We start from the raw sequence: 25,198 nt of genomic DNA on the forward strand, positions 1-25,198 counted from the left end.
GTATTTGAGAGTGCTTGGAGGACTTGTAAAGGATTGGTTTTACTCTATGCCCAGCCTTGACTGAGATGCCCCTTCCTCTTACTGGAGGAAACACAAATCCTGATATGACATCCAGAGAGTGATAAACATTGAGAGCAATAAATCAAAACTCTTCTTCAATTCCTAACTTTTGTGAGAGAGAGAAAAAAAAAAAAAAAAAAAAAACCAACAAAACCAAAACCAACCAACCAAACAAAAAAAAACCACAACACGTGAAAATGGCTCCTACAACATGCTCCTGAATAGCTCCTACCGCTGTGCGGCTGCATACAGTCACACACTTTTTAAGCAAAAGAACAACGCTGCAACACAAAAACCCACGGGTACATCTAATGACCAGAGAAGGCTGCTGCTGGAGGCCCACCTGTTTTATTAGAGAGTCGGAAGGACACCATCTTGTCAGGGATGCTGCAGACATTCCTCACCGAGGCGATGCAGCTGTAATTCGCGTAATCCTGAGGTCGGAGGTTCTTCAGCTTCAGGATCTTTGTTTCTCCCTGCACGTGCAAGAGAGCATTAGGAAGGGATTGAGGCAGAGGAAGAAGCAGGGGCGCAGGAAACACCGAGACTGGCTTTCAGGAGGCAAGAGGAAGATGCAGAGGTGGCTAATTAGAAGCAGATGTTGAAGTGGTCCAGAAAACATATTTTATTTAATTACCTGAAAGAATGGCAGCTGCCATAACCTAAAACCGTAGCCCCACTTATATATTAAAGGCAAAAGAAGAGAGCAGCGAGGGGGAAATTGCTTTGACAGAGTCTTTCAAGTTGCAGCATTATTCACGATAATATATCTTAAGGTACAATCTACGTGATGAAAAAAATCACAAGCTACAGAAATCCTGCTGTTTTCCTTTGAAAATGAGCTGCTGATGGATTTTATTTTTAGCCAGCAGTGTAAATGATGGAGCAGGGACCTGAACGGGATATGTAATGAAGGAGTTCCTTCAGACACAATCAAGAGAAAACTGGGAAATATGAGATTTCCGCTGCAGTACTATGTCAAATGGGCACCGCAGAACCAGAAACTCAGGAGAAAAAGCAAGTTGCTGAAATATGTATGTAAAATCCTACAGCATTGTTGGCAACAAGAGTAACAAAAAGCTGAAAGGAGTGTTAGATACAAAATCCGGAGCACGCAGAGATGTCATGGGAGGAAGAAATCACAGGGAGCACAGCAAAGCACATCAGGGTGTCAGGCGTGAGGATGCAACCGCGTGGAGGGCTGCGAAAACATCAGATAAATCTATACGTATCAATACCTGCACGTTATTCACTCTAGCATTAAAATAACAAAGTTCCTTGGGCTTTCAATCTCCTCCTCCAGCTGCCCGCTTTTGAGTCTTTGCCTGCATTTATAGAGATAAGCTAAAAATGTATTATGCTTAGACAAGGCTAAGGCAGAACCCCAGCCCAGGGAGGCAGACACCCTGAATGGGCTCACAAAGCATCAAAAGAGCAAACTTTAAAAAATGTTCATTGTCATATGTCCTGTTAAAGCTGAACAACTTTTAATATTACCACAGCTTGAGCAACATATTTAATTTCTTTTTAACAATATCATGAGCAACAACTGCCCAGGCCAATATAAGCAAAAATAGGGTAGTTTGTGAAAATGCATGTACAGAACTAGCAAAAAACCAATAAAACAGAAGATATGGCTAGCCAGACAAGAAAAGAAACAGTCGTTGAAATCAAGCTTGGTAGATGTTTGTAGTATTGGAACTGAAGTGCTTTGTATACGTAATCAGTCCCACAGAAATTATGTGATTAAAATTAAGCACATGCTGATTTAGTGTTTGCAAGACCACGCCTTTGAAAGGCTGCTCCTAAACACAAAGATCCTACTTTAAGAGGAGGTTTATCTGGACTAGAGAAGGGCCCAATCCAGGTTAGTAGGAACACAGCTACCAAAGTCATTGAGTTCTGGAAACACAGAGCAGCTCTATCCCATCAATTCACTCCTTAGCTCTGGACTCCAAGCTGAACTCACAATGGTATCTGGATCATGTCCCCAGATTGCAGAGATTTATAAAAATGTATATATTTTCTTCATTGGTTTGGATAATTAGTCTAATTATGTCTAATTGCATAATTATTGTAAATACAGCAAATTTAATCTTGTACGCAGGCTGTGCAATTACAATGTGCAATGAGGATGATGCAAAACTCTTAGGAAAAAATTCTGCATCAAGATTTTGGTTTTGAAAAGTTCAGCATTTCAGATACTCCCACAGATGAGAACGTGCATGTTTGTTCAATTTTTTTTTTCTCCCCACGGCAGGTAAAACAAGTAGCTGACATTACCTGACTCATCAAAAAAAACCTCTGTTCAAAGTTCAAGAATTCATTTGCATATGCCCAGTTTTCCAGGTGCCTTCTATGATTTAATAAAACAAGAAAACCACCAGAAAGAAAAACTAGCCTTTTTTGGGTACAATACCTTAGAAAACTTAATTGTGTGACTGCTTGTTTTCCTTTACATTTCTTTGATTTTCAGACTGATAATCCACCTTCAAAGCAATCACCAAAAAATGCCACCTCAAATCCGTATCTCTTGATGCTCTGAAGTCAAATCCCTCTTCACATCAGCTCTTAATGTTTGTTACCGTATCACAAGCTGAACCAATTATGCAGAGATGTGCTTTAGATATTTATGACTCTTGAACCTTTAATTACATCTTTTCCTCTTATAAACATATATCAGATCTTGTAGGCACACTGACAAGATACACTAATTCAACCTGACCTCCAATAAATGTAAAAAGGTTATGGATAAGCTTTTGACTATCAAGACGACAATCTGATTTATTCATTAATTCAGCCCAGAGAGAGGTTCTAGGAAGAATGCTCCTAGTAACCTAGACTTTTTTCCTTCTTTTTTTTTTTTTTTTTAAATATTGAATCTAATTTCATGTGACACATTTTATTAGATATGTTCTTATTAGATGATAGGGAAGGTAATCATCAGCATTTCCATATTGAAATACAAAACAAAAAGTCCCATGTCCAGGGAGTCTCTTACTTTTTAATTAAAACATTAAAAAACTCCAATTTACCCACTTGAGTCCAAGGAAACAAGCCTCAGATTTGCTAAACTGGGTCCGTACATGTTAAATTAAAAATAATCTCATCACATTTAGGAAACCAATAACCTGACTACGTAATCTAATTCTCATCTCTGCGAGGTTCCAGGCTACATGTTTCTCAGTAAAATACCAAGCCACTGTAGCAATATAAAGCTGTCAAGTACAATAAAAAGAAAAAATGAAGGTGCTCTCAAATCATTAGCTGAAAATTATTTATGAAAGTTGCAGGTTGCTTTCTGCTATGAGGACCAAATTACCAGGCAGTTTTCACCTCTGTCTTTACTCGTTATTGCTTGAGACTTTCCAAAACAATTTTTCCTCCTTTTTTCCATTTTTTTTTTTTTTTTTTCTTTTTGCAAACACCGTCACACACTTTTGTGCATAGACAACAGGATATACCACCTTTTTATCCTGAGACTGCGCAAATGTGCTAACAATAAATTAATCTGATCTAATCTGACAGGCTCTTTTGATGGCCCAGTCTGCCTGTAGGAAGACTTAAAAAAGCATTTCTTTCCATTTTTGCCACCTCATCTTTTAAGTGTGTAATTCTGGAACAACAACTTATATTCAAAGAAGTGAAAGGCGGAATAAAATAAAAAAAAGAAAAAAAAACAACACAGGGAGTTGCCATAGAGTTTAGCCTTCTTGAAAAGCTTTTTAGGCTGTAACTTCTGTGCAGAATCACTTTGCATTGTATTGGAAAAGATTAGGGAATAGCAGTCAAATCAGAGGTTTGGGCTGGCAGCGCCCAAGCAAAATGACTTCAAAGGAGCTCCTGCAGACAGCACTCACTGTGCATCTTCTCATAATTTCCTATTTCATAATTTTACAAAAAATCAAAAGACAAATTTTATATTAGGAAGTCTTATAATAACATACGGGTGCATTTGTGCTGGGGTGTAGTTATCTGGAGGGCATGCCCACTTACCCACACCACAAACCCAGCAGGGATATGCAGGCAGATCCAGTTAGAAAGAATCTGGTGCAAGTAGCCTAAGGAAGGAAAAAATACTGTACTTTCTTTCCTACCTGGGTAAAGAAGGGCTCATAGATCTCCACTCCTTTATCAGACCCTTGCAGCAATACCTCTTGGCCGCGTCGCCAGCTGTAGCGAACAGGAGGATTGGAGTTGGCAACGCACCTGAGAAACACTGTTCTCTCATAGTAAAATTGCTCTTTTGCTTCCCCGATGCTCTGGTGGACTGTTACTATTGGATCATCCAAATCTGGGAAGACAGGAAAAAAAAAAAAAAAACAAACCATGAGACAAAGTCAGTCTTCAGTTGACCCTACGATGGTTCTGCGATGGGAAGCACGTGCGTCACCTGGCATACAAGTCAACAGCAAAATAGAGGCAATACAGCTCTAAAAGCCACAAACGTACATTTTAGGACTTTTGCAGCAGAATCTAGTTTTAGAGTTTGTTTTCATCTGTACAGCACCTAGCACAACTGGATCTTCATTTACAGCTCAGGCTTTTGGATATAACAATATACACAAGATCATACATGACAACGTCAATTGTATTTCTGTTGTTTCCACTAACACTTCGGTTTCATCTGTACTGCTTTAGTACTTGTTTCTTATGTATGATTTTAATTTAAATGTCGCTTAGACAAAATAGTTTATAAAGCTTTGGAAATAAACAGACAGACTAATTTGCATCCTAATGGTAGGATCCACTAGAACATAGATCATGTGCATGCATCTGTTTCCCTTTAAAGCAACAATTTAATACAGTAATTTAATGCATATTCCCTTCTTTCAGTTACATGCATTTAACTTCAAGCAGGTAAATCCATCACAGACTTTAGAACACACTTCTCTTGATTAAAATACAGATATCATATAATTACTCCCACCGCATCAGTTCAAAGAAAATTAGATCCCCAAACAGAATTCACTCATCTTAAATAGGGAAGAAATAACAATAGTCCTTGGAATGTGAGCACACCTAATTAATTAATTTGGGCTTTATACCATCAGGAACAAGTAGATTCCTGTTTGCAAGTTTTTTCTATTCTTTATTATGAGCTTTCTCTGACGGTAGAATTATATCAAAGAAAGAAAAAAAATGAAACAAGAAAAGCAATAGGTATTTTTACTAAGTACTAGTTAAAAACCACTCAACCTCAATGACATGGTAAGCAATTCTCTGGTGAGCTTTAGGAAGACGTTACACTACCTGGAGGGCTGGCAGCCAAGGGAAGTTGCTTCTCTAAGCCTAGCCCCTGTGTTTCAAAGGTACATCCAGGTTTGGCTCCAACATGCACAGTACAGGCACTGATGCTGTTACCCACCGAGAGTAGGAACAACTTGCCTAATTATACCTGTACCAATCTGATCTGCACACCCACAGCAACAGCACGTTCCCATGTGCAACTCAGCCTTGACTGAAATAATTTCAGAACCTTACCAGCAGTGCTGCTTCCTTAAAACAAAATATAAATAATGTTTTAAGTAGTGCTTAATTAATTATTCATCCAAATATTTAACCCTATTTTTGCAAAGTCTTGTGTGAGTAACTATCCGAATGTCAATTAATCAGATTTATTTGAGGCCACAATTCAGTGAAATGCAGATCGAGATGCTCAAATCGTAGCATGACCACCAACATCAAAGGGAACGTGATCATGCTCCCCTTTTGAGTCCCTTTTCAACAGTGTTGAAAACAAGGACAGTTGTTTTGGGGGAAGCATCACATGCACTTTGCTCCCATGTCCTTTCCCCAAATGCCAGTCAAACACCACCGTAACCACCGCAGTATATTGTGTGAGGTGGACCATCAGCATAGCAGTTCTTAAAAAATTTGGGGTTTTGATAATTTTTAAAAATTAGAGGTGTGGCAGAGGCACATGGGATTACTAAAGGAAGCCCATCATTAACAATCTAAATAGATCAGCATGCTTCGAACATCCACACTGAAAAGCAGTTTGCACTTAAAAATTATTCTTTAGATGCTTACATTTTGATTTGCATAACAAGAATAAAGCTTGAGAGTCTCCTGATTAATTAGAAACAAAACCTGTTCCAAAATTTAGAATAATTCAAGCAATAATATCTTCTAATAGTGCATGGATTTTAAGTAAATGTTACCTTCGTTCTACTCTACAAAACATTTAATTTAATATCACAGAAACAAATTATGAAACTGTTGCTCCAAATTAGGATGGCATTTTCTAACAAGATTTCATTTTTGTTTTAAAGGTTATTTTAAATCACAGTAGCATTTGAAAAGGGATGAGATTGCTGAAACATCGTATCTTCTACTCACACAATGAAAATAAAATGAAGGAAATTAGTAGCTTGCTTCAATTTCTAGGCCAAAACACCTGTTCCCTATATTTGGATGAACAACAGAACTTTTCACACATGAATGCTTTCCAGGGTCTGCTTATTAAAGCACATCCTTAGACCACAAACAAGGATGACTGGCAGCGAAGATCCTCCAACACGGAGTCAGGGGACCACTCCTTGAATCTCTCACTCTCAGATGAAGGTGCATCCTCTTAGGTGAAATACGCAAGAAGTCCAAGTCTTGACCCACCTTCATTTTGTTGAAGTTACTCAAGACTAGACACACTAAATCACTTAAAGCCTAAAAACGGGACTTAAGGCAATTGTGAAGCCTGCCACTGTAAGGTGGCAATCAACACCCCAACACAAGGCGCACTAAGGCTGACTGGCCAGGAGACAGCTTTGCAGAGGAGGCCCTGGAGGTCCTGGTGGCTGAACATGAGGTGGCTGACCACATCCCATGCTGCAACAGCAAGAGTGCAACCAGCAGGTCCAGGGAAACGATCCTTCCCCCCTACCCTGCAGCCGTGAGACAACATCCCAAGCACCCTGTCCAGGTCAAGACATGGACATACTGGAACAAGTACAGAGGAGGCCACCAAGATGATCGGGGGGCCGGAGCAGGTGCCATACAAGCAGAGGCTGGGGGAGCTGGGTTTGGCTAGCCTGGAGAAGATAAGATGAAGAGGAGATCTAATTTCGATCTTTGACTGACTACCAGAAAGTTATAGAGAGGATGAAGGCAAACTCTTCTTAGAGGTGCAGAGCAAAATACCATGATCCAATAGGTATAAGTTGCACCAAGAGAAATTTTTGCTGGTTGTAAGTGAAAACAAATTCCCCATGCAATCAGACAGTTGCCCAGAGAGGCTGCAGGATACCCGTCCTCAGAGACATTCAAAGCTTGACTGGACACAGCCCTGAGCAATCTAACCTACCTGTGCAGTTGGCCCTGGTTTGAGCAGGGGGTTGGACAAGAGGTCCTTTCCAACCTAAATTACTCTATGATATCATGAGCTGTGATGCCATTGCTTGTTTGCGCTACCTGCTCTCTTGCAATGGGTCCATGCTGGATGTGCGTTCACCCCCTCCGACACCCGTACTCCTCTACAACATAGAGAAGCAGGCACCCTCTTTCTGCATGGCGCTGTACTACGACAGGGGATGGATTTTGATAAGAGTATAAGGAAGCCTCAAAGAAATTTACGTTGAGAATGCAAATGCAGCAAGCCCTCTGCCAAAGCATTTCATAATGGTCAATTAATAGAAAATTTTCACTGCAGAACTTGACTGATTTTTCCATCGGCAGTGCTGGAAAGATCTCAACAGCTGCATCAAAGCAAAAGCAGCAGCACTAATAGGAGACAAAATAATGCTTGCAATTGTTGTGAGATTTCAGTGAACACTCAACTGCCTGCCCCGCTGTTGGGGAGGGTTAGACAAATGTTGTACTGGATTGTTATGTAAGACTGTATTTTGCTCAGGCAGTGTGAGAGCTGCAAACACAAGAAAAAATATGCTTTTTTTATAATACTGCCAAGATATTCTGCAGAGTTATTACAATGGAGGTATGCAACTGCCAAATTGCCTGTAGACAGGCTATTTCAAAGTCACCTGATCTCGATGGCATTTAATGCCCACTTGTCAAAGCTCTCCAGAACTCCAGTTTCAATGTCTAATTGAATTGTTACTAATTGATATTCAAATTTCCAAATAGGCTTTAAAAAAAAAAAAAAAAAAAAAAAAAAAAACTATTTAAAGCTCTGTGCATATGTGTGAGATTCTGTGGGTGTTTGTTCCCTAAAAGCACTGGAACAGTCAGGGACTCGGCAGTCTGGGAGGGATGCTATGGACTTCAGGTATTGCACAGCAATTAACCTGGAAAGCAGAAAGAGGGGAAATCACTGGAGAGACAGGGAGATCTTACTGCAAATAGAGAAAGATTTAGCATTGGGAAGCTCAACAAGGTGAATTTTTGCAGTGCTTTACAAGAGGAAAAAAACCCAAAAATTTTCATTTTGGATTGATCAAATTATGAAGAGTTAACTGACTAATCATTCTTTAAATTAAACTGAAATCATGGGTGTTGCTATGTAGTTAAAGCCTATTAATCAAAATGAAAATAATTACAGAAGTATGTTTTCCACAGAGGTTTATGCCACCATTAGGTTCAATTTTTCAGTCTTTAATCTTTGAATTGAACCAAACAGTTTCCAAAACCCAGATGGCGCAGGCATGCTAAACACTGTATTGGAAGAATTCCCTTCACACTGCCCTAAGCTCTCAAACAAACAGAAAACCCAGCATAAGCTCTTCAAAATGGGTCTAATCTAGATGTACTGTGACTTGCATCATGACAGTCGGAGATGTTGGTGTGGAAGGTGCACAGAAGTGTGGCAGATGCTATTAATACCCTCTCTATGCTGAACTGCAAAGCACTGGAGGCATCGCACTGCCTGGGACTAGGAAACACAGACCATCTCCTGCAACCCTGACCTGAGCTCCAGGGGAGTTTCACACATACAAACATGAGAGCAGGATCACAGACTATATTTGCTATATCATCTTTTTTCAGCTGCTGGGACTACACAGCTTGCTGATTTCATTTGTTAATTAGCTGCCTTTGTCTTCAGATGTTCAAAGCAAGCAATGCTTGGAAGCCAGGATAATAATAAAACACACATCTGGTAAACTGATTGAAGCTGCTTCATCAAGACACCCAGAGAGGAGACAGCAGTGACGCATATATTTAGCCTGCCTAACTCGTAAGTTATTCTTAAATATAAAAGTACAATGTTTTTCATGCTATTTTCCTTACTCCAGCTGCCTTGACCTAGCACAAGCTATCAATTATTATGCAGGTTTGAAGTGCTTTGTGGTACTGTATGATATAAAGCAGTTACACATGATTCAGAAAATGCACAAAAATTCAACAAATATCTATTTCTTGCATACCTATGGAAAGGATAATGAGCTGTCTCGCATGCCATCCATTAGTATGTGCAGCGTGGAGACACAAGAGCTCCAAACGAGCTGGAAACAGGGGAGCTAAGTTACCTGGAGCTCCACATAAGATATTTTTCCCTCTACAGCCCTTTAAAAGAGATTTATTATGCATCTGCAGTGCCGTATTGCATGTGCAGTACAGATACAACAGTAGAAAGCAAGCATCATTTACAAGGCCAGATCCTATAAGAAAGCAAGCGTTTCTTCCTTGCCCCCGCAAGACTAAGAGTGTGACCCTGGGGGAGACCTCTGATGAGTTTATATTGATTTCCAATACCATTTTGGGAAGATCAAACACATGCTAGAAGGCTGTTAACACGCTCAAACACAAAAGGACAAACAGAATGACCTTAGTAGTCAACAATACCCCACGCAGCTCGAGACCATTTCTGCCTGCCATGCTTTACCAAGGGTTGGAGTCTATCAACAGAGAATTCGAGAGGCGAAACGTAACGAACACTCGGTGATGTAGTTTCGCAGGGAAAATGTTTGCTCTATTCTTTTAATGTGGTTATAAATATACCTGATTGAAACTTGCATTAACTGTTCATACAAGCATGCTCTAATGACATCAGGAGGCTGACACAGGGCATACAGCCCTGCACGAGACCAGCAACGGTTTTGTTTATCCAAGGACACCAAACTGAGCCAATGCTCATTATTTATGAAACTCAATTAGTATAGGAGTCCCTGGACAGCAGAGACACTGGCGCTGAGGGTTTTGCATTTACAGCACTAACAGCAGAAAACAATACCTACTACAATACTGCATCTCTATATGCATATACATATGCATACACGAATAAAGATCAATGGATTTTCTGAATAATGAAGAGTCGGACGCTCACACAGAACAATATACATCTAGGAACTCATAATAGAGGTTAACAGTGCAAGACTGTACCCTAGCACGGTCTGAGAGAGACACCGGCAAAGGCCTCTCAGCACAATCCTGAAATAGATGGGACTGCTGGGATCACTGCGTGCAGTAAGAGTAAGAATATGATTTTCTTTCATATATAGAATTGGTGACCTGAGTACAGGATCCTAATCTGGTGTCAGCCATTGTTAAGCAACATTAAGAAATTAAAGGGCAAAGAAAAGAGCAACAGAAAAGTACTTATGCACTGGAGAAAGTACTTATGACTTCAGCTTGCAGTCAAAGATGTAAAGAGCGAGACGCATTTAATTTCTCAGAAAAGACGACTGAGCAGTAACTTTATTATAGGATGTAAGCACCTCATGGTGGGAAAACAGCAGGTACAAAAGAGCTCTTTTGGCTATCAGTAATATATACAACACGCAACAATAGCTGGAAACTGAAGGAAGCCCAATTCAGCATGGGAAAGAATCAGACTTATTTTTTTGAAGATAAAGCAGCTGAACAGAGGAACAGACTACCTGGGCGTATAGAGGATTCCTCACCTGTTCAAACCAAGACCAGATGCTTTTTAGTGAAATACAAATTATTACATTCAATATAAGAACAGAAAAAAAAAAAAAAAAAAAAAAAAAAACAAAAAAAAAACAAAACACAAAACCAAATCACACACAAACACAAAAAAACCCCCAACAGATAGGGCTGTAAGATAAAGGAGGTCAAGCTAGACTGATATCATGGTCAATTCTAGTATTAAATTTTATGAAAAAATGTAACTAAAGAGAGAGTTGATTAAAGAATTCCAGATCATTATCATTAAATCAAGTATACTTGAATCAAGAAATTGAGTTATTTAAACTATCTTTTCATTCCACTTGCATTAGACTATACCAGAGTGTCAGCACACTTTGGTTCCCCACCCTGCCGGACACGGCTGTGAAAAATGCTGATGAACCATGACTACCCAAAAACAAAGCGTGTAGGAAACAAGAGTTAAAGCCACTCTTACAGTGCAGGGATTGAAAGGACAGCTAGATAACAGGACAGCAGTTACAAAAGCACTCCTATGTATGACCCTGCTACAGGATTTTCACTTTTCTTTTACGAGCTAAGATTCAGACATAAGCATACAGGAGTTGGACAGTCTTCAAGAAACACAAATTCTTATCCCAATATATACAAATTCTTGAGGAGGAATTCTGAAACAACTGCCTTGTTATTATTCTTGTTTTTTAAACGGGTAACCTTGTTTTTTAATTTCCTCTGTACCCATAAAGAAACAGAATGGAAGATTACATTATAAAAGAAGAAAGAATTTACTAATCAAGCCAGGAGAAACCGGCACTAATACTAAAGGCCACCTGACACGCAAGACACATTGCTAGGAATAAGTGTTACAAATAAGACTTTTTAACATAAGTAAGTAATTATTGGCTGCATAATCCCAAACCTAATTAATGCTTGCTCCTTCATTTTTTAAAGAAAAGAAACTTAATTTTGTTGAAGTAATGAACATCAAACTGCATTAAGAAGGTCTAATTCTAGACCACATCCATCTCCAGTTTATGGCTTCAGTAAAATTTTTTCAGAGGCTACTCACAAAGTTTAAATCCCTGTTAAAAACTACATTCTGAACATATCAAGTGCAAACAGTGGTGCCTTGGAGAGCAGGGGCACCTGCTAACACTCCACTGCTTTCTTACTGCCTTCTTCTAGACTTTAGATGTTCTAAAATGAGCACAAACCCATTTTTCTTCAGAAAAAAAATATATATCTGACAGTCCATGCCTATATAACAGAAAGTGCCAGGTTTCCTTCCCCTCGCCCCGTATACGTTCTGCTCTTCCAAGATTCACATTTATTTTCCAGCCTTAAACTCTTTACCATTAAATATGTCAGTATAGAAATCTCAGCAGTGCTCTGCATACTTTCTCGCAATCTCTATTCTTAAAGACAACCATATTTTTTCCCAGTTTTACTTGAACGGAATACAAATATGCATTTTAGGGGAAGAGAAATAAAAAGAAAGCCAGGACTAGAGGAAATAAGTAATGGTGAGTGGATGATGAAAAAAGGAGGGCACATAAGAATCTCCTTGGAGGCAAATGAAGATGACAAATCAAACAAAACTATAGCAAAGAGGAAGAGGAAAATGAACCTGCCCAGAATATTTAGTGTCCACGCCTGATCCCAGACAAGTGAAGTCTTCCTGCTGACTTGAAAGAAATTCCCCAGCTAGTCCATTTTAGGACCATAGGCTAAAATCCCATCCACCTTGGAAGGGATCTTTAGGAAGTCAACTAGTCCACACCTTGCTTTTCTCCACACTGACGATGCCCATCAATTTTTCATTATCAGAAAAAATTAATACCAAAACATTATTATAGCATGTAAATGCAGCTCAATCCTAAAAAGGAGCTAAGACTTGTTTCCTTAGATAATTGCATTTCACTGCCCATCTGCCAAACCTCCCTTCCCCAAAACCTTCTGAGATTTTGAGCTTCTTTTAGCAAAATTTCAAATGGGGATTGAGATCCCAAAAATAATTAACCTCCAGCACATTATATAAAATTGGTGTACCCATGGGTGCCCTCTGCACAGCCTGTCATCACAGAGCTACCAGGGAGACTACGGGGAAGAACATGTCTTAGGGAGCGGGAAGGGAGATGGAGGTGCAAGGAGGAAGGACACAAATCTGCAAGAAACTAAGTTTTATTAATTCTGCAACTCCAATAATACAAAATAATGTATAGTTATACAGGTGGAAGACCTTGAGCTATTTGGTTAGGTGCCTTCTGCAGCGCTCCTGGTAGCCCTGCATGTGCTGACTCCCAGGGCTGAGCCTTCCCCTGCACCTTTTGCTCCTCAGATAAGGGGTGTCAAGCGAAGGAGTGCATTTCTGGTTATAACAAGACAACCCACGCTACATCTCTTCAGAACAGCAGCAAAACCTCACCTTCCTGAGAAGCTGCCTACAAAACAAACCATATGCCAGGAAGTTTTCAGATATGTACAGCTGGCAGAAAGGGAGTATTCCAGTTAGCAATAACAGATTTGAAAGACATTGTAAGCCATAAACTCAGTGCTTTATATAATCTAGGCCTATTTCTATTACAGCTCAAATCAGATTCCTACAAACAGACTGAATTTTCAAGCCATTAATATGGTCTCTCCTTCCACTAGAGGAATATTTACAGCATCAATTATTTTGAAGCTCATCTGACATGTACTCATCTCAGACTGATCTAACTACAGCTATTATCATGTATTAGACACAGTTTTAATTTAGAAAAGGAATAGCATAAAAGGCATTCAAATAACCTTATAGCACTCTTACTAGATTTTTTTCAAGCAGGAAAATAAAATCTGCATATGCAGCCAGGTAATAGTATGGAATTAATACTCTAATTAATTGTAAGCTTTTTTCTTTAGTTAAAAATACTGATGTCTGGAGTCGTATATTGAACAAATTTTGCAAGGTACTTCCTCAGCAGCTATTCAGGGCTAATTAAACATCATTGAAATGAGCTCAACATGAAAATACAAATCTTCCTTGGCTGATCCTAATAGAAATTTTGTATTTCCATTTCTGCATGCATGCATATTTAATCTTCGCTTCTTAATTTTCACAAGCAAAGTTGTCAGTATGTATTAGCCAGCTATTTTAGTGTTTACGGTAAAAGGTCTATGTCTTTGGACACCCAGAAATAGGTGGGCGGGTGTGCTGTGGCCGCTCTCGCTCCTGCTGACCAGCACTATTCCCATGATTCATTGTTTTCTGTCCATCTACTTCTATTATCTTTCTTTTTATGCAAACTGTGCCTGTCAGTGTTCTGTGTTAATACATCCCCTTGTATCATAGCTGTAGTACCATAACTGAAGCCTATTATTCTCATGACAATATTCACCCATAATTGACATAATCATATGCATGTACATATTTTAACGTAATGGAAAAATAATCCTTCTTGTGAATCTTTTCAAAACTGCCCCTTTCAGAGCATCCTTAATCCAGTAAAACCTTTAACTGAACGGCAGACAGAAAAGCATAACTCAATAGCAGCAGTGAGCGGACTGCAGCCACAGCCAAAGCCCTGCTCTCATCAGCCAGCCTCGGGGTAGCCCTCCCAGGATGGATGGCACCGGGCGACAGCCCAGGTCATGGTCTCTCTGTGGTGCTCAGTCTCCCAAGTCACATTGCAAATGACAGCACATCGGAAATGCGAGACAGACAGAGCAGTATCTTTTCCTAAAGAACAAGAAATGAGAGTATGCAAGAACTGTGTATTTGAGTCAGGGTGTCTAGGGGAGACACATCTCTGCATCCAAATGGGAATGGGTTACCAGACATGCATTTGTGCCTTTGCAAGTCTCTCCAAAGGCGATTGTGCATGCTCATCCCCAGCACATTGGGATGGGTGCTCCCACCGGGGCTCCCCTGCCTGCCGGGTAAGCCAGTGCTTCGGGCTCCTACTCCAAGAAAAGCACAGGTCTTCCCACCTGCCCTGCTGCCAAAGCAGCAGCACCAGCGCTGGCTGGCGAGTGGTGACAGTGCAATCTAAACTTCTGGAGGCCCCAGACTCCATGAAATAGCCCCAAAACAAAGAGGCAAGTGCAAGCAACGGCAAGGCACAGGCAACAACCTGAGAAAGCACTCACCAACTTAAGCTACGCTGGTGTATTTTCAGCCTCCAGTAATTTATTCTAAACAGACTTTATTTTGCCCAACAGCAAACAGACTAACACAGCTGGGATCAGGTAGGGCCAGGTCCCATCGGTGCTGATGCACATGCAGATGAGCGGGAGTTTGACGAGGCGACTACAAGCCAGCACAGCCTGCACCTCCAGGGCCGCTCGCAGGAGCCATGCAGGGGGTGGCAGATGCTGGGGCACAAATTGATTTGGGCCGAATGAATCCTAATGATGTCACCTGTTGGTTTTAAATCAGCAAACCAGTTAACATTACTTTTACCACCCTGCTTCAAATTTTGCTACCAGATGAATGCCCAATGCTCCTGGGGAATTCGGTTGGTGCAGTGCCTGGCTCTCAAGCTCACATTTCCACCTCTGATGAAATCCAGGATCCCCTCGTCCCCTAAAACCTTGAGGGGTTTGACCCTGACATTCTCACCCAGAATAAACACTCTTGCTTCAGCTGCAAAATCAAACAGGAGTCTTTATTTACAGCCATATAAAGGTGGGGGTTTTTTTTGTTTTTTGGGGGTTTTGTTTTGCTTTATTTTTTAACACAACTCCCTTTATCAGTTGGATCCTCCTGATACTACAAGCTAAGGACAGAACCACTAATGCATGCCTGCTGACTTCACTGCATCTGCCATCATCTTTTGATAACACTTCAAGAAGATTGTTTTGACTGGGAAGGGATCATAGCATGTTGCTTCCTCTCTAAGGGGGAGCTCGACAGGCTGCAAACCCACAACAGCACTTGGGTCTCTGCTAAATCCCCAAATCAGCTCGTGCTCCTGACGGAGGACGCACGGAAGAATTGCTCCTGACACAGCCTCACTCTGTCCCACCGTGCTCAGAGCTGCTTCTGCAGGCTGCCCAGCGAGCTTCCAGAAACAAAAAACTTGGTCCTACCATTGAACCACCTTGTAACTTTTTTTGGTGAGGCTTGTTTGAATTTCCATAAGCAACAGACACCAGTCCTACACTTACAAACACATACAAATAAATACCCCATGATAAACTCTTTTTTTTCTTCCTCTCTCCAGAAAATAACAAGTGTCAGGAACACACTGGGATGCAATCAGACTGATGAAAAATGGTAATACAAGAGTTTGAGAGCCCTTTTGTGGAGCCAGAGGCTCGACCTTGCATTTGCTTTATTCTTGGCTGGCTTTTATTGAAATTGCTGTAATTTTAATAAAATTTTCTAATGGTTTTCAATGTCTGTTCTTACTGCTGGTTTGTGCCTTCTGTGTCTTCCTGATATCCATCACTTTGTAAGAAACAAGCAGACACAAAAGAAACCTTTTAAAATCCTGGAAAATAAGCACCACTGTGTTTTGGTGATATTTCAGAAGAGCAAACCACAGATTCAAAAAGTGCAGCATATTTATTGCTAAGATCAATGGTCAAGTCAAATCAGAGACTTCTTGTAAGTGGAGCGATTGCAAATGAAAGCATGGTAGAGCAAGCCCTGGATTATAGACAAGTTATTTGGTGTAAGTAATCAACAGACAAACTGCATTTGACAGAAGCAAGTCACATCACTTAGCGCAGTCCTGGAAAGCACTGAAATACCACAGCAGTCGTGCCACATGGAAAGAATCTCCTCTTTTTCAGAAAATATGCACATAGGTATCTCGAAGCGATGCCGTGTCAGCAGTCTTGCTGTTACTCCATGACTGATAAACTCCAAGAATGATAAATCTTTGAAAGTGCATTTATAGCTCCTCAGGTCAAAGAGAGAGGAAAAAAACCGCAGCAAGTCCAAACTCAGGCATTAGCAGCACCATCTACACTGATGTGTTAACACGTAGATGCCAAATCAATGCTAATTAGCCAAAGATCATTCAGAAAATGAAACTGAGCTTTTCCTTTCAAGAGTTTTGAAACTGAAGTGGATGACACTGAAGTTGACAAATGACTCCACTGAAGTTGAAGAAAAGCAAAATTTTTATTCATGCTGTCTTTATAAATATTATTACTAACACCACCATTGGATATCAGTTTATATGAATGACTGATTTCCCCACAAGTGCTCTGGCAGTCTCTTAATGAGCATTCACTACAGGGAAAGACTCCCCTTATTCCTGACAACTGTCCCAAGACCTGAGAAGTTGCCCACTTTGTCCTCATTTCAGTTTAGGAACCCTTACCCTAAGAGCTCCCCATATCACTGGGACAGTTACAGCTGTACCTCTGCAAATGGGAGAAATGCTAACAAAACTGCTACAGCAACCCCTCCAACACCCAAGAGAGCAGCTGGGAGCCTCCAAAGACCTCTGCGGGTGTCTTTGCACTATATAGGTCCTGTACAAAACTTCTGCAAAGGAAGCCAAGAAGGAGCCTGCTAAGTCCTATAGCTTCCAAGCTTTTGACTCACACTCCTCCTATCAATTCCAGGAGCCTCTCCCAAAATTGCTGCAGGCTCCCCAGTTTGCAGCACTGGCTCAAGCAGCAGGGTTGAACTGTGCACAGGCCAGAAGCTCTGTGACCCCAGAGAGCCAGGCTGTGCCACATTAATTAACACAACCAAAGGGTCCAGTTGATGAGCAGGAGGTACAGAATTCAGCTCCTGCCTCTGAACACACAAACCAACAATTATCACATGGTATGAGCTCCTGTTAGCATTGAGACCTGCAGAATTAGCCTGGTTACCTTCAAAACCATGTGCTGCCCAAGTTTACTGTCCTCTGTGCAACCATCCTAGCAGGGATGTTTAGTTACACAGCGACAGCAATAACTCCGAGCTCTGCTGGGCCACACAGACCTAGAACGAAGCTTCCTGCTCTTCTTCACCTCATTTGGGTAAAAAAAAATAGCAAACTGCATATTTATTAGGGCTTTTTTTCACATGACTTTGGCCAGGCTTACACAATCCCTGGCAGCGTGCATGCCAGGAAGGAGCCCCTGCTTTACAGGCTGGCTTGGAAACATGCCTCCCAGAAAGACATGGTAAATGGAAGAGGTCTATATGTAGAGTTTGTCAACTTCCATTCATTTACTTCCGAATCAAAGTCAACAAAAATCTTCATCAGAATGCTCAATATCTGTCTGCTCAAAATAGGAGGGACATGTATATTTTAAAGTTATTTTTTCCACCCATTCCACTTACACGGACTAAAAGCCGACACAGACGATGGCCACACTGCACGATTACACCTCTGGGAAGATGGAAAGCCATGACGTCAAGTCAGCTCCTCTTACTTCCACGGCTGACTCCAAGAGAAGGTCTCTCACGCTGAACAGCACACGACACACATGCACAAGCCTTTCAGGTTGCAAGACTGATTCTCTTTGATGCTGTGCAAAAAAAAATCAGGGAATCTAGTTCATCAGCTACTTAACATAGGATCAGCTGATGCTACTGTATGCAAAGCATTAGCAGAAGAGGTTACATATAAACCTCTTTGGTCTACTGTAAATAGCAATTTTTTTTTGAGAACTCACACGTTGTGAGCTGAGTTTGGATTTCATGGTTCCTCTAATCTGTCCTGTATCTCAGCCATTTCACTTTCCTCACATTCAAGGAAATTGGAGACATCTGAGTAATCAGCAAAGATAAAGATATGGGAAGGCTTTTCAATCCAGTATATACACAATGACAGCAATAAGAAAATCTTCACATCACATCGTATAATTTTAAATCTCCAGAGACAGTTCTTTTTTTTCCAGTCTACAGTTTAGTTTATAATATGAAAGTTCAATATAGATTTTGCAGTAGTTCAGTAACTACAAGACTTCACAGAATCACCAAATAGTTGAGGTGGAAGAGATCTCTGGTGATCACCCTATCCACCCCCTCTGCTCAAAGCTAGGTAAACTAGAAACATGTTGCTCAGTACCGCGTCCAAGTTTTTCTAAGATACAGCTCCAAGAGGTCCTTGATAAAGAAAAATACACTTGGATCCATATACACTTTTCAGTAATGCGTCCCCTTATCGTGGAATTAATCATGCAATAGGTTAATATTTTTCATAATTTATTTTAAAAAATTCCTTAAACAATGCTTAATAAATTTTGAGAATAATGAATACTCTTTGAGAATAATGAATACTCTTAAAAACAGCCAGCAAACACTAATGGGCTGCACTGGAACCTTCATGAATTTATTGCATTGTTTTAATGGAATTTCATTTTTTGTTCAGCATTTTCTCAGTAAAAGGAGCGAGAGAAAGCGGTAGCATGAGCAAGCGTAGAAAACTTCCGAGAATGGGAGGTGAGGGAGAGGACAGTAGTTTGCAGAAAGGCTGAAGAAGCAGCACTGAGAGCCATATGCCCCTTCATGCACTTAAATAAGAGGTTATTTTCAAATGCACAGCCAGTTGAATTGTTCCAAAGTTTCCTTTCAAGATACTGATTTCATTGAGTTATAGGGATTAAAAAAGCAACACTGTGAAAACAGTATTTTTGACCAGTATTGACTTTCCTCAAGGTGACTTTGCTTTCACTGAGTTCCTCCATAATTAAGTTATGGAAATAAATAAAATCATAGTCCAAGCATGTGGCTAATATTTTTCATATATGCCATTTAACAAAATTAGAAATGTTGATAAAATACTATGTTTCTTTTTGTTTGGTTGGTTTTGGGGAATGTTTGGGTTTTGTTGACTTTTTTTTTTTTTTTAGCAAAGTCACAGATCAAGTGGTTATGCAAACAAAGCCAGTGTTTCCTTCAAAATAGCGACAGTCTAGTATCCTTAGTATTCTAGACCAGTCTTCCGAAGAAGTAAAGTTTTTTTAATATGGCATATGTGTTTTGCCTGTGTTCCCCATCCACAAAACCCATAAAAAAGCAATAAAGAAGGTCACAGCTTGGTTCCAGAAGATCCTAGTTAACTGATTAAACACATCATCACTTTCAGCTTCAGTTACCACCTACACTGCCTGTACCTAATGCATAACGGCTCATTTAAAAAGCTAAATCCAATGCTGACCTAGCCCAGAAAATAATGACCGTACTCGTAAAAATCAGGTCACCACCAAACCACCCATATCACAAAGAGATGAGAATTAGGCGTGGCTGAACGCTTTTGGTTGGACTCCAAGCCCCTTGCTGATCTCCACACCGAGGACAGCCTCAAGTAGCTTACTAAAGCTCACCATTTGCCATCCCACGGTGACTGACACGCTAGAGGGTTTCCTCAAGTAAGAAAGAAGATACTGTGAATAACAGCATACACTGCGGGAGAGAGGGATGGGGGGGAATGGAGGCTTAATTTCAGGTGGTACCCACTGAAGCATCTTTAGGATGCAGTTTGTGATTTCCTTATTTAAAGGGGCAGTATTCTCACAGGCCCAGAGCTGTCTTTTTTTTTTTCTTCCTTTCAAAAAAGGAACAAAAAAACACATCCTTTTCCTAGTAATTGATTTCCTTGGGATCTTTACATGTTAGGGCAGTTATTTGTCTCCTTCTACTCAATGTTTCCCAAAGCATATTCACCTTTTCAGCATAAATTTCACTCAGAGACCAGGGCTGCAAGATTCTCCTTCTCCCTCTCCTAGTCTTTTCCGTTCTGGCAAGCTGCTTGCCAAAAAAACTAACCCCAAACATCCAGAATTTGAAAACAAAGCCTTCAATAAAGCATATGTCCCTGGGGCTCGTCCATCCAGCAGAGCTCCTGCCCAGGAAGGCTGGTGTGAGTCTGTGCTGTGCCAGGGCCACATGCCCTCGGAGAAGCAGCAACTCGCTTTTCTTAACAGACTAAGTTACACAACATGAAGGTGGTCTCCACAGGCTGTTAATAAATTGCACCTTTCTTTAATGCCCAGTAACTTCCCCAGAAACAATCCTGCACTGTCATCTCTCCAATGTCACAGCAGTGTGAAGCTGAAGTGATGCTTGCTTGACTCAAACTGTTGGAGTGCACGAGCCATGCAAAGTAGCAGCGGTTGTGCAGATTGCCTATAAACAGCTGTTTTCCTTCTAAATACTTCACAAAAGTATAAGCACCATGAATTACTCCTCCTCTTACACCCAGGTGGCTAATTGTTTAGTTTAAGAGTTACTGCAGACTTATTAAAAAAGCAGGAAAATGCTACATTGCTTGCAGGGAAGTACAGGTTAGGGCGCAAGAGCAGGAAAAGGCAGGTGAGCGAGACCCATCTAAACGCGATACCTGTCTGCATCAGGATGAACTACCCACACTCTCAAAGTGCCCATTCTTTTCTAACTACTGCTAAAAAAAAAAAAAAAGAATTTAACTAACTGGTTCAGGCAAGGACATTTGTATGTGGACACACATATCCCACCACGTACACGTGGATCAGGTGTGGTGGCACTCCCACGAAAACTGTTTACCATCATGAACCTATTGATGAAAGAGAAACATAGTGCGTGTGACCAGCAGTCCCCAAACTCTCTTTAAGATTACTTTTATAAATATCCATGTTTATCATGGGTAAATTCCAAAAGTTCTTCTATGACCTGAGAAGTTAAATGCCACCATGCCTTAGAAGAGCATCTTGTTTCATTTAATTAAGAAGGCCTAAATACTTGATCCAAGACTTGCTTCACTTATATCCTCCTGGCTTGTGGAGTCCAAAACCCAGACTCGGAAATCTGGCCTCTGTACTGAATGTCTAAAGCCCATGAGGAAACTCAACAGGGGCTCAGCAGAGGCAGGTGTAGTTTGGGGAGCCCTTCCAGGCTGCATCTCCTAATATCAGTGCTGCCAGTGCCCATCTCCTGGAAACCCCAGCAGGAGACAGTACCAAAAGCAATAAACTAGTTATTTAACGCCCATTGCTTAAAGTAATTACTCAAAAAGTGGGATAGCAACCTGCAACTCCCCTGTTTCAGATCTACACCTCCCCTTCCCAGAAGCCTGCCCAAAGGTGGTTCTGGGAAGCGGCACTCTCCCAAAATGATTGCATCTGCCAGAAAATAATAGAATATCAATTGATTCACAGAGAGATGGCAAGTAAGGGCGTGAGTCTGTAGCTCAGCATTGAGCCAGCTCTTTTGGAAGGGGAAGATCTGTGTCCCTGTTCCTATGCTGAGCCTGTGCACAGAGTTTAAGTTAAATAAAATGCTGAAATGAGGGAGTCTCCCTTCTGAAAGGGAGGAGGTGCCTGCAGGAGGGGAGGACAAGGATTTGCTAGAACCTGGGTCCCCCAGACGTGGCTGACTACAGTAGACAAGAATCTGCAGGTACGCACCAGTGTACAATGCGAATGGCATGCGCGGAGCACAACGCTCAGCTCAAGTCAGACGGAGGACTGAAGGCACGCAGGCTATTTAACTTTCCCCTCATCACAGTATCTGAACACACCATAGGGAAAAAAAAAAACATTTGGGCAGAAAATTTCCTGAAGACTTCCTGGAAACTGTATATTTCTTTTTTGGGGTAAACTACTGTGTGGGGAACACATGTAAAATTTAGCGGCCATGAACTTCCCCAGGTGCAAGGTCAGTGCCGCAGGAGCACAGCCAGCATTTGGTTTTCAGGGGGATGGTGGGTAACAGGGCTAATCCTGATCAGGCAAACCATCCCTCTCCATGCACAGGAAAGGACTAATTTTCCCATTAACTCTTCAGCACAGTTCCCAGACCCAAACACCACCGTGTGATCTTTACGGGGCTGTAGCTAAACTGAAGCAAGGGCACAACCCTGCATAAAGCAGCACCCAGGGCGAACTCTAAAGACAACTTCTCAGTCTATTCTTCCCTCTCTGGCAGCTTGCAGAACACATTTACCTCTTCTTCTCTTAGCAGCAATGATGGAGAAATGCTGTGGTGTAAAGTACCGACAGTGATCCTCCAGCCCTGCAGAATTACCTTGTCACCAGTAAAGAGATGGGTACACCCAAGAGGACCACCCCATACCGCTCCATGAGCGCTACAGTTCAATGCACAGATACGTTTTGTTTATGGGTGTACATGATGGGCTAAGCTTATTTTAAAATTGCCTGTCCTTCAATTTTTTATTATTATTTTTAAGACAAAGTGGGGGAAAATGAATGCATATAGCTAGTTTAAACTGACACTTCAGTCAAGGGTACAGACTGGATGTGTTATTAGGAGGATGGTAAACAAGCCTCCTTTTTTGAAACCCAACCTGCTTTGCTATTGTCCATATTGTTGATTCAAATGTTTTACTTCAATGTGCCTTAATTAAAATGTTAGTGGTCAATATTTCCTTGAAAGCATCTCGAGAAGTTTTTATTCATGTGTAATTGCCTTGCAGATAATGCCAGAGGAAAACAATCAAACAGCTGCCAAATAAGCCCTCTGTTGGGATATTTTAACACATTCCATGTTCATCTGTTTAATTTAAAATCAGCCCATGCCATTCACAGTCTCGCAGACTGCGCTGGTGTTGGGCTGTGCCGTTTCATAAACACAGTGAGCCCAACTCTGTTTTAATTTATTTCAGTAGATCTCCTGGATCCGGCAGGAGTATAATCAGCAAATGAGCAGTGTAAGTACACACGAATTCAAGTTCAAAGCTTAAATAGTATGTACAGGTTCCTCTCAGCATTGACAAATTTATGCAAAGATGAAGTAAATAATGGTCTCTGAGCTGGTTTGCATTTTCTGCTTTGAAAAGAGACTAATTATTATTTCACACACACACAAAATAATACACCAGCAGTCTATCTGCAACCCTCGAGCTGTATTTTTAAAAAGCACAATACTTGATATAATCCAATATGATGCATGCTTATGTTTTGGGAGGTTTGGAGATTTGGGGTGGGGTTGTTTTTCCCAGTTCAGTTATACAATTACCCAATCTCCATATGTTCCAATGGATCTTCTGCATTCTTCCTTCATGCAGAAATGCCACCTCAGCCTGTGACAGCCTTGTGAGGAAACCACACCACGGCCCTTGTCAGGACTGATGCTGGGAACAGAATCATGGAAAAAAGGGCCAGAAAAGCCCTCCTAAGCTCTGGTTCATCCTTTCCCGTGCCCGGAGGCAAGACTGGCTCTGCCACTGCCAGCACTGGGAGATGCTTCTCCAGCCTGTCCCCAGAGAGCTCCCTGCAATAGATGCTCACTGTCCCCTGGAGCTCCTGTTTCAGTATCTGCCCATCTCCCCATCAAACAAGCTTTTCTTGCTGTCTAACCTAGATCTCTCACTGCAGTTTAAGCCAATTACTTTCTATCTTACCCTTTGGGGATCTTCAGAAAAAATTCTCCTTCTTTTCTTTTGCCCATCTGAAGGCTCCTGTTAACTGCACCCTACCTTGGCCTTCTCCTCTTCACCACGAACAATCCTCATGAATCATTTCACTCCTGCATCAGAAACCTTTCCTGCTCCATCTGCCACTCCTCCTCCTTTTCCATCGATTCCCATCTTCCCCAAGGTATGATGCAGCACTCACCAGACCAGAGAGCACTAGAAGCAAACAGCTACTTCAATTCCTTACAACAATATCCTCTCACCTCCCTCCAAGCGCAGCATTTCTGCTTTCCAAAACTGCACGGCACGGTTACAGCATGTTCAGACTCACTGCAACCCACAGGCCCTCCTGCTGGCTATTTTCCTTTGCAGAAGCCAAGGACATAGATCCTGCCACCTTCTTACCAAGACACATTTCACAGATCACTTTTCAAATCTGTCCAACCTGTTTCCAAGGTCAAAGCTGCCTCCTTGCAGTCTTTCTCAGCTTGGTGTCACCTGGTGCCATTTAACGAGAAGGTACAAAAAGCCATTTGAGACATCAGCGGTTTCAAATCCTGGTCATGCAATGTTCTGGTTTTTCACTAATCACTGGCTGTTTAATTTATGAGCAGTGCCTCCAGCACACTGGAGCAAGATAAAACAGGACACATTAAATTTAGACACTACACTTGCTCTTACATCCCATTAGAAGTTATGGGTTGTTCCAAATTCCCAACTCACAGTATCAGGGCATCACAGGAGGATATGTTACAACTTACTTTAACTGTAGTTTTACTAAGTGTAGGCAATGTAGATACTTCTACAAAAGGAAAGTAAATGTGAACAACATAGGAAATTTTCTTCTGAAAATCTGCATGCATTAGAAATTCCTGTATGTTCTATCCCAGTGGCCTACCAGATATTTGTATGTGTAAACTGAAAAATATCTGAGGAGAAAAAAAAAAAAATCCCCCCAAAATCCTGTCAGCAAGTAGCAAAGCATATAATACATGGGGACATTTGCATACCCACAGCTGCTCCCTGGCCTGATTCTTCTTCATTTCAGAGATGATTATATGAAGATTATT

At 41.1% G+C, this 25,198-nt stretch overlaps 1 protein-coding gene across 2 annotated transcripts in view; it reads right to left on the bottom strand.

Annotated features, from left to right (window-relative positions):
• MDGA2 (MAM domain containing glycosylphosphatidylinositol anchor 2) overlaps positions 1-25,198 on the bottom strand; it is a gene marked incomplete at both ends in the record, with an annotated part of 386,860 nt that overhangs the window by 181,703 nt on the left and 179,959 nt on the right. The window contains 2 exons of one of the 2 annotated variants that reach the window (XM_082317068.1): positions 404-536; positions 4,158-4,354. In XM_082317068.1, coding sequence (XP_082173194.1) covers positions 404-536; positions 4,158-4,354 — 330 coding nt within the window. Of the gene's footprint in view, positions 1-403; positions 537-4,145; positions 4,355-25,198 lie in introns of both variants that reach the window. The other variant, XM_082317067.1, reaches the window with a different exon arrangement.

This window comes from Platalea leucorodia, assembly GCF_965183815.1.
Source record: "Platalea leucorodia genome assembly, chromosome: 7".
In the NCBI taxonomy this organism is placed as follows: Eukaryota; Metazoa; Chordata; class Aves; order Pelecaniformes; family Threskiornithidae; genus Platalea; species Platalea leucorodia.